The sequence below is a fragment of the Anomaloglossus baeobatrachus genome, chromosome 8 (assembly GCF_048569485.1).
Source record: "Anomaloglossus baeobatrachus isolate aAnoBae1 chromosome 8, aAnoBae1.hap1, whole genome shotgun sequence".
Lineage (NCBI taxonomy): Eukaryota > Metazoa > Chordata > Amphibia > Anura > Aromobatidae > Anomaloglossus > Anomaloglossus baeobatrachus.
The window spans coordinates 57,094,038-57,107,918 of record NC_134360.1 but is presented as its reverse complement, the minus strand read 5'-3'; the positions used below and the strand labels follow the sequence as shown (position 1 = coordinate 57,107,918).

The 13,881-nt window shown below is 50.3% G+C and overlaps 1 protein-coding gene across 2 annotated transcripts in view; it reads right to left on the bottom strand.

The window, feature by feature from the left end:
* Positions 1 to 3,403: 3,403 nt before the first annotated feature.
* Positions 3,404 to 13,881, bottom strand: part of LOC142249781 (MTRF1L release factor glutamine methyltransferase-like) — a 28,633-nt gene continuing 18,155 nt past the window's right edge. For both annotated transcript variants that reach the window (XM_075321645.1, XM_075321646.1), the window contains exons 4-11: positions 10,231 to 10,324; positions 7,729 to 7,851; positions 7,515 to 7,579; positions 7,390 to 7,439; positions 7,003 to 7,108; positions 6,803 to 6,898; positions 6,603 to 6,716; positions 3,404 to 6,155 (exon numbers count right to left, since the gene is read on the bottom strand). In XM_075321645.1, coding sequence (XP_075177760.1) covers positions 6,113 to 6,155; positions 6,603 to 6,716; positions 6,803 to 6,898; positions 7,003 to 7,108; positions 7,390 to 7,439; positions 7,515 to 7,579; positions 7,729 to 7,851; positions 10,231 to 10,324 — 691 coding nt within the window. In that variant the 3' untranslated portion in view covers positions 3,404 to 6,112. The remainder of the gene's footprint in view (positions 6,156 to 6,602; positions 6,717 to 6,802; positions 6,899 to 7,002; positions 7,109 to 7,389; positions 7,440 to 7,514; positions 7,580 to 7,728; positions 7,852 to 10,230; positions 10,325 to 13,881) is intronic.

Here is a 13,881-nt window from a genome sequence, read left to right as displayed (position 1 = left end):
GCAGGTTCCTCTTCCTAGGAAGACCGAGGCTCGGAAAATCCCTCATGTTTTCCTGGGAACTGACACAAAGCCTCCAAGCCCTGCAATAATGTGTCAGCGGGACGCGGGGTGAAGGGCGGCCCGAACAAACCATTAAAATCTATAGGTACAATGTATGAGCGCAAAGACCGCGGATTTAACTCCTAACCTGCCGGGGTTTGTGTTCTCGCTTTTCTGGGGTTTGTTTTATTTTAGATACTTTTATTCTCAAGTTTTCCAAGCCCTAGAGAGAAGTCCGTGGGAAAAACACCCGAGAAAATCCACACTCAGAAAAATCCTCTGCATGGGGCCAGCCTTAAAAGGAGATGTCCTATCTTGTCACCCTGCTGATCAATGGTGGTCAGATCGCTGGGACCCTCACTGATCCCAATTGTGCCGTGCCCCCCTCTGTTCACTGCACATGGCATAGCAGAGAGTGACCGGACCCTACTCTCAGGATTGTGGTGGGAGGCAGAGTCTTTTAAATGGACAGTATACAACAGTCTGTTCTCTGCATCTGCTGTGATGAGGAGTGCAGACTATTGTTCTCCGTTATCAGCCAGATGAACTATGCTCATACATTGAGAATACCGGCTACTATAGCCACCACAGGGGCTGCCACTCAGGTTTCCCAAAGTTTCCTCCAAAGCTTCATTTTGCATTGTAGATTCTCAGAAAGTGGGTGCAATCTGAAGTGTCAGGTTCCGATTCCATCTCTGTGGATTTGGTTCTGATTCCCTTCCCCCCCCCCGGTTTCCTCGGTAGGGCGTTGCGATGCTCAGTAGTGGACAGATATGCCGTTCTGGATTCTCAGGGATCAAGTTCGGAGGAGCAGAGGACCAGTCAGGTTCTGATTCCTTCTCTGTGGATTTGGTTCTGATTTCCCTCCAGTTTTCCTCTGTAGGGGGTCCGATGCTTGGTGGCGGACGGAAATGCCGTTCTGGACTCTCAGAGACCAAGATTGGAGGAGCAGAGGAGTCAGGTACTGATCCCTTCTGTGGATTTGAGTCTGAGTCCTCCCGCTTTCCTCTGTAGGAGGTTGCAATGTTTGGTGTTTCAGGGATTGAGATCAGAGCAGCAGAGGAAGAGTCAGGTTCTGATTCCTCTCCTGTGGATTTGGTTCTGATCCCCCCCCCCCCGTTTTCCTCTGTAGGGGGTTGCGATGATCAGTGGTGGGCAGATATGCCATTCAGTATTCTCAGGGATTGAGTTCAGAGCAGCAGAGGATGAGTCAGGTTCTGATCCCTTCTCTGTGGATTTCATTCTGATTTCCCTCCAGTTTTCCTCTGTAAGGGGTCCGATGCTTGGTGGCGAACGGATATGCCATTCTGGATTCTCGCGGACAGAGATCGAAGCAGCAGAGGAGTCAGGTTCTGATCCCTTCTGCGGATTTGATTCAATCCCACCCCCCCTCCCATTTTCCTCTGTAGGGGTTTGCAATGTTCGGTGTTTCGGGGATCAAGATCGGAGCAGCAGAGGACAAGTCAAGTTCTGATTCCTCCTCTGTCGATTTGGTTCTGATTACCACCTCCTTCACCCAGGTTTCCTCTGTAGGTGAACCGATGCTCGGTGGTGGACGGATATTCCGCTCTAGATTATTGGGGATTGAGATCGAAGCAGCAGAGGACGAGTCAGGTTCTGATCCCTTCTCTGTGGATTTGATTCCGATTTCCCCCCAGTATAACTCTGTAGGGGGGTTGTGATGCCCGGTGGTGGACAGATATGCCGCTCTAGATTATTGGGGATCGAGATCGAAGTAGTAGAGGATGAGTCAGGTTCTGATCCCTTCTGAGGATTTGATTCTGATTCCCCAACACCCCACATTTTCCTCTGTAGGGGGTTACGATGCTAGCTGGGGGACAGATATGCTGTTCTGAATTTTTGGGGATCCAGATCGGAGCAATAGAGGACGAGTCAGGTATAAATCCCTTCTGCAGATTTGGTTGTGATTTCCCCCCGTGAGGAGGGGGACTGGGCTTGGTTGGGGACCGCCGCTGCCGGCCGTTGAATTTCTCCATCCCACTTTTCCCTGAATCTATATTTATCCATTTTCCAGAAATGCTTCTAGCTCGTGAACATTCACTGGAAAGATGGAATTCTCAGCAGTCAGGACAAATCCTCTATTCTGCCGTGACCGGGGTCTGCGATTCCCTTAACAACGCACAGCATGGGTTTTCCTGGAATCCCTGCTCACACGTGTGCTCCAGATCATATAGAAACACCTCCCGGAGCGGAGGGTCTTTTTTGCAGGGAGAGGGGCACTGAAATGACACACCACAGCCCTATAATAATATCTGATATATCACCACGATGAAGACAAAGTGCCGGACAATCGGAATTTCTGTATAATCAGCGATTGATTAGGATGAGGGACGAATCTGCACAATCTCTGAGTCCTGTTTACATAAGACTTCCGGCTGATAGTACATCACATTATCACAGACCCCATAATCTCTGCGCAGCACCGAGCACGCTGGTTCCTTTTAGCGGATATTTTATATTTCTGTTGCCATGGAAATAAGGCGCTTACAATTGTATCCATTGCTCACAGTTACATTGTGTCCGCTCCGTTATGATCAGCGGGGGCCGTCACCGCCGATCCATCCTATTTCCCAGGAAGCAATAGAAGACAATAGTTTAAAAATGCAGTTCTAAGTGGCAGATAATGACGGTGTTACCCCCCTCCTCACCAAAAAAAAAAAAAAGTATCCAGTCTGACTTCAATAAAAAGTTTTGGAAGTTTATAATAGTTTTTGTATTTTAATCCCCCGTCGTTAAGATATCTGCTTGCTGTCAGAGGGTGGCCTACAAGCAGAAGGCTTAAAGGGAACCTGTCACTACTTTTTTGGCCTATAAGCTGCGGCCACCACCACCGGGCTCTTATATACAGCATTCTAACATGCTGTATATAAGAGCCCAGGCCGGGGGTATAACATAACACTTTATAATACTTACCTAACATTCGCGCTGTGGGCCTAATGGGCATCTCTATTGTCCAGTGCCGCCTCTTTTGTCCATCTTTGTGCTCCTTTTCTAGCCGCGGTGCATGACGGGTCCGACGCCATCCACACTCGCCGGCATTCAAGTCCTGAGAAGATCAAAGTATTGTAGTGCGCCTGCGCAGGACCGGCGAGTGTATATGATGGAGCCGCGTCATGCACCCAGGCTTCAGAAAGAGGACGACGATGACCGAAAGAGGAGGCGCTGGCAACGGAGACACCCATAAGGCCCACAGCGCGACCGTTAGGTAAGTATTATAAAGTGTTTTTTATGTTCTCACTGCGGCCTGGGCTGTTATATACAGCATGTTAGAATGCTGTATATAAGAGCCCGGTGGTGGTGGCCGCAGCTTATAGGCCAAAAAACTGGTGACAGGTTCCCTTTAAAAACCAACATGAATGAATAAAACTGAGGCTTTGCTCCAGTGTAGATAATAAACTGCAAACAAAAATGTTTCTATTCAATGACAGCAAGCTCAGATCCTGAAAAGGTTGAATACAAGGGATGATTGAGTCATTAAGGGGTTTTTTTTTTGGTTTTTTTTTTTACATAGTTACATAGTTACTTAGGTTGAAAAAAGACCTAGGTCCATCTAGTTCAACCTTCCTCCACCAGTTGTACATTTAGTCACTAAGTCATTTATAACCAACAATGTTTTGTGTACTGAGGAAATCATCCAGCCCTTTTTTAAAAGCTGTTATAGTATCTGCCATTACTACCTCTTGTGGTAGTGTATTCCACAGTCTGACCGCTCTAACTGTAAAGAACCCTTTCCTATTTAGGTGTCGGAATCGCTTTTCCTCCACTCGCAGTGAGTGCCCCCTGGTCCTTAGTATTGTTTTCGGAAGAAATAAGTTATGTGCCAGTCCTTTATATTGACCACACATGTATTTATACATATAAATAAGATCTCCTCTGAGACGTCTTTTTTCTAAGCTAAACATATCTAACTTTTTCAATCTGCCATCATATGGGAGGCCTTCCATTCCTTGTAATAGTCTAGTTGCCCGCCTTTGAACTGACTCTAACTTTTGAATGTCCTTTTTAAAATGTGGAGCCCAAAACTGGATCCCGTATTCCAGATGTGGCCTTACAAGTGATTTATAGAGGGGTAACAATACGTTGGGATCCCGGGATCTAATCTCTCTTTTTATACACCCTAGAATCTTGTTTGCTTTAGCAGCTGCTGCCTGACATTGAGTGCTGCTGCTCAGCTTATTTGTAATGAGAATACCCAAGTCCCTCTCCTGTTCTGTAGTCCCGAGTTTACTTCCATTTAATGTATACGCAGCTATAGGATTACTCCGTCCTAGGTGCATTACTTTACATTTATCAACATTAAATCTCATTTACACAGCAATGATTAAAACTAAACAGATTCATTAGATGGAACAAACAAAAAATTGTCACATCGGCGGCAGACATGAAGATTCCTGCCGTCCATCGATACGAACTGTATAATATCTGAAACTGGAAAATTGCACAAAGAAAAAACTACATCACAAATGGATAGAGCAAATTCTCGTCCACAGAGCTGACAATCCACAGACCAGACGCCATTATACGTGACATCAGGGAGCGTCTGACAATTTCCACCCTCATCACTCATTGCTGAATTCCTGGAAAGATCTCCAGGACGGCCGGGACTTTGTCACCCGGATTCTAGGAACTGGCAACAGAGCACGATTCCTGGATGAGAAGGGGAGGGACGGAGCAGCGGGAAAGAGGGATAACAAGGGGAGGAGGAGGAGAGAAAACTGCAGACATCATCCACACCTTGTACTACAGCACCAGCTCCTCATCTATTACTGCTGACAACCAGCCTGTATATGGTGTGAGGGGTTGTCAGCCCCGCCCCCTGGTGCTGACATCACTGATACAATGATGTAATCAGACATGAGACCCCCCATCAGCCCGGCCCGCTGGTACTGAATAATTATCTGATCTGTGACAATGATGCGTCTGTGATTTCTGGGGACCTGGAGTGATTCAATACGGGGGGATTCATCTATATTTGGGCCAAACACAGTCCAGAAATATTTAACATTTCTTCCCATGACGCATCACTGACAATTTGCTTTCAGCAGAACGTCCTTACGTCCTGGAGCAGAGATACACTAGCATGGCGGTATCGGTATCTAACCATATGATTTGTCCCGGTGTACGCAGCATCAGTGCATTGAGCTGAGATACACTAGCATGGCGGTATCGGTATCTAACCATATGATTTGTCCCGGTGTCCGCAGCATCAGTGCATTGAGCCGAGATACTCCAGCATGGATGGATCGGTATCTAATCCTGTGACTTGTCCCGGTGTCCGCAGCATCAGTGCATTGAGCTGAGATACATCAGTATGGAGGGATCAGTATCTAACCATATGACTTGTGTCCACAGCTTGAGTGCATGGAGCTGAAATACATCAGTATGGAGTGATTGTTATCTAACCATATGATTTGTCCCGGAGATACACCAGTATGGAAGGATTGGTATCTAACCATATGACTTGTCCCAATGTTCGCAGCGTCAGTGTACGGAGCTGAGATACAGCAGTAAGGAAGGATCTGTATCTAATCCTGTGACTTGTCCCGGTGTTTGCGGAATCAGTGCATGGAGCTGAGATACACCAGTATGGAAGGATTGGTATCTAATCCTGTGACTTGTCCCGGTGTCCGCAGCATCAGTGCATTGAGCTGAGATACATCAGTATGGAGGGATCAGTATCTAACCATATGACTTGTGTCCACAGCTTGACTGCATGGAGCTGAAATACATCAGTATGGAGTGATTGTTATCTAACCATATGATTTGTCCCGGAGATACACCAGTATGGAAGGACTGGTATCTAACCATATGACTTGTCCCAATGTTCGCAGCGTCAGTGTACGGAGCTGAGATACAGCAGTAAGGAAGGATCTGTATCTAATCCTCTGACTTGTACAGGGTAAGTGCAGGAAGCTTTGATACACTAGTATGGAGGGATTGGTACCTCACTAGTGACTTGTTCCAGTGTCCGCGGTGTCAGTACACATTGCTGAGATGCACCGGTATGGAGGGATTGGTACCCCAATAGTGGCTTGTCCTGATGTCCGCAGCGTCAGAGCACTGAGCTTTGCTTCCGTAGATGGATGAAGCGAGGCCTGAGGATAGAGACGTACAGATGTCAGAAACCATGATATATGATATAAAACGTCTGGACAGATGGCCATCGTTACACAGATGGCACTACACAATGCTCCCCTCCGACCCCAGGGCCCACCCTTCCCCTCGCCATCCCAGCAGCTTGTCCTTGGAAGACCCTTATAATAAGGAGATGACCCATTATCCACTATGGAAGGCAGCCTGATTGAATGTTGCCGCCTGTCTCATGCGCATGTTATTTTGGGGGAAAATAATAGGAGTTTCAAAGTGATACAAATGTAGAAATAGTGCACCTTGTCACCACCTTTAGACGGAATAAGGTATGGCGGGGTGTTGGCACCTATGGCACAATATGAGGCACGTAATGGCCCTTAGGAACAGTGATATGTACGCTACACACAAGCTCTTGCCTCATATACAAGGATACCTCGCTGTCTGATACCTACTTGCCGCAGAAATCCTTCACTATATGCAGGAGCTGTAGTTGTCCTTCTGGGTGGTCTTCCAGCCATTTTTTCACCATCTCAGGATGCCGAGGATCCCCCTCCAGAAAAACATCCCTGGAAATTGAAGGAACAGACAATACTTGTGACCCTGAAAATCCCAATCCCCCATCAACTTCAGAGGTCTCTTGATGGTCACTTACCCCTTGTCCTTTAGCAAGAGTGGTGCAAGACGTAGGATCCCCTTCATCACATCCATCCCATCGAGACCCCCGTCTAATGCTGAGTGGTCTTCATATCTAGGAACGTGGTGATGCACCCGATGACACGACAGCTTGGGATAAATGGGGCTAATAACAGGGGGTGGAGGACAGGGGACCTCCCCGACCCATGCAGCACCTACCTGAGGATCTCCGGCTCCAGCTGACTCATATCTTCTGTATATATATAAGGCGGGTTACTGACCACTGCAGATATGGCTCCCAGATCCAGAAGTCGCGCTATGGGATCTGTGATGTGAGAGAAGAGGTCGGTAACGCACCGGACACAAGCCCTGCATTATATCGGGCTCCTCACCAACTGTGAGACTACAACTCTCAGCATGCTGGGAAGGCAAGCTCTGCAGATCACTGCCTCATAAAATATCAATTCTGCAGGGACAAACATTCATGTCATGTCAACGATGGGCGTGATCCCCCCAAGTAAGTGTTGGTCCCTAATGAGAACAAATACTGTAACAATCAACAGAGGATCCCCAGAAGTGTTGCACTGACGAGCGTCCGCATCTCACCAGTTAGTATGTCGTGCTGCAGGACGTGAATTCGGTGCTGTAGGCCGAGTCTGGTGGAAGGAGAGAAGGAGTCAGGACCTGTCCACAGTGCACCTCGGCTTTCCTGTACTATATCAGGGCCCTACCTCTCGGCGTTATCCCAGGTCAGACTCACAGCAGCCTCTGATTTATCAATGGCGATAACGCGCACCTAAGAGACACGAGGATGACAGAGGATAAATACGAGGAACGAACGTTCCATTCATCAAGGTGGATCATAGAGGACGCAGGTATAAGGACAGAGAACGATGGCGTCAAGTATAGAAATACAGTCAGAAAGCCTACGCACGGTGGCATTACCTGAGGGATCCTCCGAAGTAACGCCAAGGACACAGCTCCTGATCCACAGCCAACTTCTAGGATGGAGGTCTGGGTTGAACGGCGCAGCTCCTCGCAGTCGGCCACCACCAGCCCCACGAGTTCCTGCCTCAGACACAAGATCATTACAACAGCCATACTATACACGAAGACGGAGGCCTCAACTCAGACGCTAATGGGCAAAACCGCTGTCACCAATCACAACTGTACACTGGTGGAGCAGAGCTGTAGTGTAAAGTATGAAAGGGAGTAGAAGAATCCAGATTCTCTAACGACGCAGGCAGTAGATTTCAGACTTCAGCTATGGCACACCTCACGTCCGTTTAAAAAAAGCCACAAGTGTGGCACGTTCCATTTTGACCATCCATGTGTCATACATGTGTGTCGTCCATGTGACACGTACAAAAAAAAATGCATGAAATGAATGGGGTTTAAGTGTTAAAGATAGATTTTACAATTAAACCAAATAAATAATTGAAAAAGACCACGTGGTGTCCCCTCATTTTTGCTAAGCAGCAAAGGTAAAGCAAACAGCTGGGGGCTAATATTATCAGGCTTGGAAGGTCCATGGTTATTTGGCCCTTCCCAGCCTAAAAACATCAGCCATCAGCCGCCCCAGAAGTGGCGCATCACATTACATGCGCAAATTCCTGCACTTTGCCTCGGCTCTTTATGATTGCCCTGGTGCAGTGGTAATCGGGGTAATGGTAGTTAGGGTTGATGTCAGCTGTGTAATGTTAGCTGGAATCTGGTCCTGGTGTTATACCCCCGTCACACGCACTTACCTGCCCTACGACGTCGCTCTGGCCGGCGAACCGCCTCCTTTCTAAGGGGGCGGGTCGTGCGGCGTCACAGCGACGTCACACGGCAGGCGGCCAATAGAAGAGGAGGGGCGGAGATGAGCGGGACGTAAGCATCCCGCCCACCTCCTTCCTTCTGCATTGGCGGAGGAGGCAGGTAAGGAGATGTTCGTCGCTCCTGCGGTGTCACACACTGCGATATCGTTAATGATGCCGGTTGTGCGTCACCAACGACGTGACCCCGACGATAATTCATTAACGATATCACAGCGTGTAAAGCCCGCTTTAGTAATGGAGAGGTGTCTATCGGATACCCCCATTACTGGCCCAGGAATCCCTAAAAACAAAAAGACAAAACACGAAAAAATTATTTTAATAAATACTCCTCGAAACCTTTCCTTCTTTACCTGTTTACTTAAAAAAAAAAAACCCATGCATTTCCACCATGGTCCAGGTAATTCAGGGTCACACTACGCTGCATGAGACCCAGCGTCTATGAAAAGTGGTGACATCAGTAACGATACGCTGTTCAGGTTCGCCAGGTCACATTGTGCTGTGCGTGACTTGGCTCCTCTGTTGAGCAGTATCTTTACTGATGTGACCGCTCATCAGAGAGACCGGATCTCGCACAGGGCAGAGTGACCCAGAATTGCCTCTAAGTCAAGTCCATGGAGTGTCAGAACCATGCTCTATTGACTTTGTTTGTCAGAATCCCTGGACTACAACAGACCAGCTGGGAATTATTTTTTTCTTCTTTTGAATAAAGTGGTGAATGAGGGTAAGCGTCTTGTTTTATTTCTCCATGTTTGTAGGTTTTTCCACATATCTTTTTATGGACTAAAGCGGATTCCCTGGACTACAGTGGAGCTCCATGGTTTTTTTGGTTTTTTTTTAATAAAATGGTATAAACAAGGGAGAAAGATTTAGGGAGTGCTTATTGAAATAAATTATTTTTTCTTGTGTGTGTTATGTCTTTTTTTATCACTAGGTTAGTAATGGGGGTGTCTGATAGACGTCTCTTCATTACTAACCCCTGGGGTTGATTCCAGCTGACACTACACAGCTGACATTAACTCCATAGACCATTACCCGCATTGCCATGACACCAGGGTAATCGGAAAGAGTCAGGCATAGTGCCAGAATTGGCGCATCTAATGCGATGCTCCACTTTTGTGGAGGTTTTAGGCTACTATTTTTACGCTGGGAAAGGCCAAATAACCATGGACCTTCCCAGCCTGATAATATTAGTCCACAGCTGTCTTCTTTACCTTTGCTAGTTTAAAAAAAAAAAAAAAGGAGGGGGGACTCCATGTCGTTTTTTTAAATGATTTTATTTATCTATTTGGCCAATAGCTGCAAAATGAATGAATGTATCTATCATCTTTGCACATCTTTAACACAATCTTTATTTTCTTGAAAGCATTTAATTCTGGTCTGTGACACAGCGCAGCACAGATATGTCACACGAATGTCATCCGTGTGATGTCCGGGTTTTTCACATACCCATAGACTTCTATTGGCCCTTGTCATCCGTGCTGCCGCTAAAAAAAGAAATGGACATGTCTCTGTGGATACACATGTGGTCACTGTGAAAGCGGCAGTGTATAGCGGTGTCCTAATAGAGCAGATGAGGTAACAAAAAAAAGAGCTAATGAGATGCTCGTCCTGTACAATCCTCTCTTACCTCTGTCTCTGGACGAGGAATAAGCACCGGAGGTCTCATTTCCAATGTCATGTCTAGGAAGTCCCATTCACCAATTATATACTGGACGGGGACCCTGGAGGCGAAGAAAAACATTAAGAACGATTTGGGGTTCTGTCCAAATGTAAGTGAAAAAAGTGGTGAGCGAAGCCCTAAAGCTGCTGCCTGTGTCAGAACACAGGTGTGAGGAGCGATCCCTACACGTATATACAGTTCTATGCACTAACACACATATATATATCTATATATATAATTGCCTTATTCTGTCTGTCTGTCTGTCTGTCATGCTTCAAAATTGTGTCCTTCCGGTGACATTGTGTCCTTACGGTGACACAAAGCTGATTGGCCGCTGGGCTCGCCATGGCCCCGCCCCCCCACACGGATTGGCCTCTCGCCCCGGCTCTCTGCAGGCCCCGCCCCCCTCACGCAATGCACGCTCGCTCTGGCCCAACTGACACGGAGCTCCGATTCCCAGGTGAGTACACACACACAAACACATCAGATCACACTCACTTTCACACACACCTCACACATCACATCCACACACTCACAACATCCTGGGATATCGCTTGCTTCTACACCGGCTCCGTCAGGATCCCAGCAGCGCCAGACATAACCTTGCGATGCTGGGATCTTGTCGGAGGCCGTGAACGCTGGTAACCATTATACACATCGGGTAACTAAGGTCCCTTGGTTACCCGATGTGTATCATAGTTACCAGTGTACACCGGCTCACACTCACTCTCACACACACCTCACACACACATCACATCGCATCCACATACTCACAACATCCTGGGATATCGCTTGCTTCTCGGCGGCGATACTGTGCTGTGAGCTTCCAGGACCTGCGGGAGGATCACATGGCCAGAAGCATGTGATATCTCCGGATGTTGTGAGTATAAGCGCGTATGTGCGATATCGTCAATGTGTGTGTGTGTGTGTGTGAGTGTATGCGATCGGGTGTGTGTGAGTGTATGCGATCGGGTGGGTGTGAGTGTATGCGATCGGGTGGGTGTGGGTGTATGCGATCGGATCTGTGAGTGTCGGCAGAGGAGCACGGCGTGCTGGAGGAGGCTGGGAGGAGAGAGGCTGATTCTGTTGAAGGCTGGGATGGGGAGGCTGATGCTGGAGACGGAGAGGCTGATGCTGGAGACGGAGGGGCTGATGCTGGAGACGGAGGGGCTGATGCTGGAGACGGAGGGGCTGATGCTGGAGACGGAGGGGCTGATGCTGGAGACGGAGGGGCTGATGCTGGAGACGGAGGGGCTGATGCTGGAGACGGAGAGGCTGATGCTGGAGACGGAGAGGCTGATGCTGGAGACGGAGAGGCTGATGCTGGAGACGGAGAGGCTGATGCTGGAGACGGAGAGGCTGATGCTGGAGACGGAGAGGCTGATGCTGGGGACGGAGAGGCTGATGCTGGGGACGGAGAGGCTGATGCTGGGGACGGAGAGGCTGATGCTGGGGACGGAGAGGCTGATGCTGGGGACAGAGAGGCTGATGCTGGGGACGGAGAGGCTGATGCTGGGGACGGAGAGGCTGATGCTGGGGACGGAGAGGCTGATGCTGGGGACAGAGAGGCTGATGCTGGGGACAGAGAGGCTGATGCTGGGGACAGAGAGGCTGATGCTGGGGACAGAGAGGCTGATGCTGGGGACAGAGAGGCTGATGCTGGGGACAGAGAGGCTGATGCTGGGGACAGAGAGGCTGATGCTGGGGACAGAGAGGCTGATGCTGGGGACAGAGAGGCTGATGCTGGGGACAGAGAGGCTGATGCTGGGGACAGAGAGGCTGATGCTGGGGACAGAGAGGCTGATGCTGGGGACAGAGAGGCTGATGCTGGGGACAGAGAGGCTGATGCTGGGGACAGAGAGGCTGATGCTGGGGACAGAGAGGCTGATGCTGGGGACAGAGAGGCTGATGCTGGGGACAGAGAGGCTGATGCTGGGGACAGAGAGGCTGATGCTGGGGACAGAGAGGCTGATGCTGGGGACAGAGAGGCTGATGCTGGGGACAGAGAGGCTGATGCTGGGGACAGAGAGGCTGATGCTGGGGACAGAGAGGCTGATGCTGGGGACAGAGAGGCTGATGCTGGGGACAGAGAGGCTGATGCTGGGGACAGAGAGGCTGATGCTGGGGACAGAGAGGCTGATGCTGGGGACAGAGAGGCTGATGCTGGGGACAGAGAGGCTGATGCTGGGGACAGAGAGGCTGATGCTGGGGACAGAGAGGCTGATGCTGGGGACAGAGAGGCTGATGCTGGGGACAGAGAGGCTGATGCTGGGGACAGAGAGGCTGATGCTGGGGACAGAGAGGCTGATGCTGGGGACAGAGAGGCTGATGCTGGGGACAGAGAGGCTGATGCTGGGGACAGAGAGGCTGATGCTGGGGACAGAGAGGCTGATGCTGGGGACAGAGAGGCTGATGCTGGGGACAGAGAGGCTGATGCTGGGGACAGAGAGGCTGATGCTGGGGACAGAGAGGCTGATGCTGGGGACAGAGAGGCTGATGCTGGGGACAGAGAGGCTGATGCTGGGGACAGAGAGGCTGATGCTGGGGACAGAGAGGCTGATGCTGGGGACAGAGAGGCTGATGCTGGGGACAGAGAGGCTGATGCTGGGGACAGAGAGGCTGATGCTGGGGACAGAGAGGCTGATGCTGGGGACAGAGAGGCTGATGCTGGGGACAGAGAGGCTGATGCTGGGGACAGAGAGGCTGATGCTGGGGACAGAGAGGCTGATGCTGGGGACAGAGAGGCTGATGCTGGGGACAGAGAGGCTGATGCTGGGGACAGAGAGGCTGATGCTGGGGACAGAGAGGCTGATGCTGGGGACAGAGAGGCTGATGCTGGGGACAGAGAGGCTGATGCTGGGGACAGAGAGGCTGATGCTGGGGACAGAGAGGCTGATGCTGGGGACAGAGAGGCTGATGCTGGGGACAGAGAGGCTGATGCTGGGGACAGAGAGGCTGATGCTGGGGACAGAGAGGCTGATGCTGGGGACAGAGAGGCTGATGCTGGGGACAGAGAGGCTGATGCTGGGGACAGAGAGGCTGATGCTGGGGACAGAGAGGCTGATGCTGGGGACAGAGAGGCTGATGCTGGGGACAGAGAGGCTGATGCTGGGGACAGAGAGGCTGATGCTGGGGACAGAGAGGCTGATGCTGGGGACAGAGAGGCTGATGCTGGGGACAGAGAGGCTGATGCTGGGGACAGAGAGGCTGATGCTGGGGACAGAGAGGCTGATGCTGGGGACAGAGAGGCTGATGCTGGGGACAGAGAGGCTGATGCTGGGGACAGAGAGGCTGATGCTGGGGACAGAGAGGCTGATGCTGGGGACAGAGAGGCTGATGCTGGGAGGAGAGAGGCTGATGCTGCGGGTAGAGAGGCTGATGCTGGTGCAGCATGGCGGATGGAGCACGTTTGGGAGTGCGCAGCATGGCGGATGGAGCACGTTTGGGAGTGCGCAGCATGGCGGATGGAGCACGTTTGGGAGTGCGCAGCATGGCGGATGGAGCACGTTTGGGAGTGCGCAGCATAGCGGATGGAGCACGTTTGGGAGTGCGCAGCATGGCGGATGGAGCACGTTTGGGAGTGTGCAGCATGGCGGATGGAGCACGTTTGGGAATGCG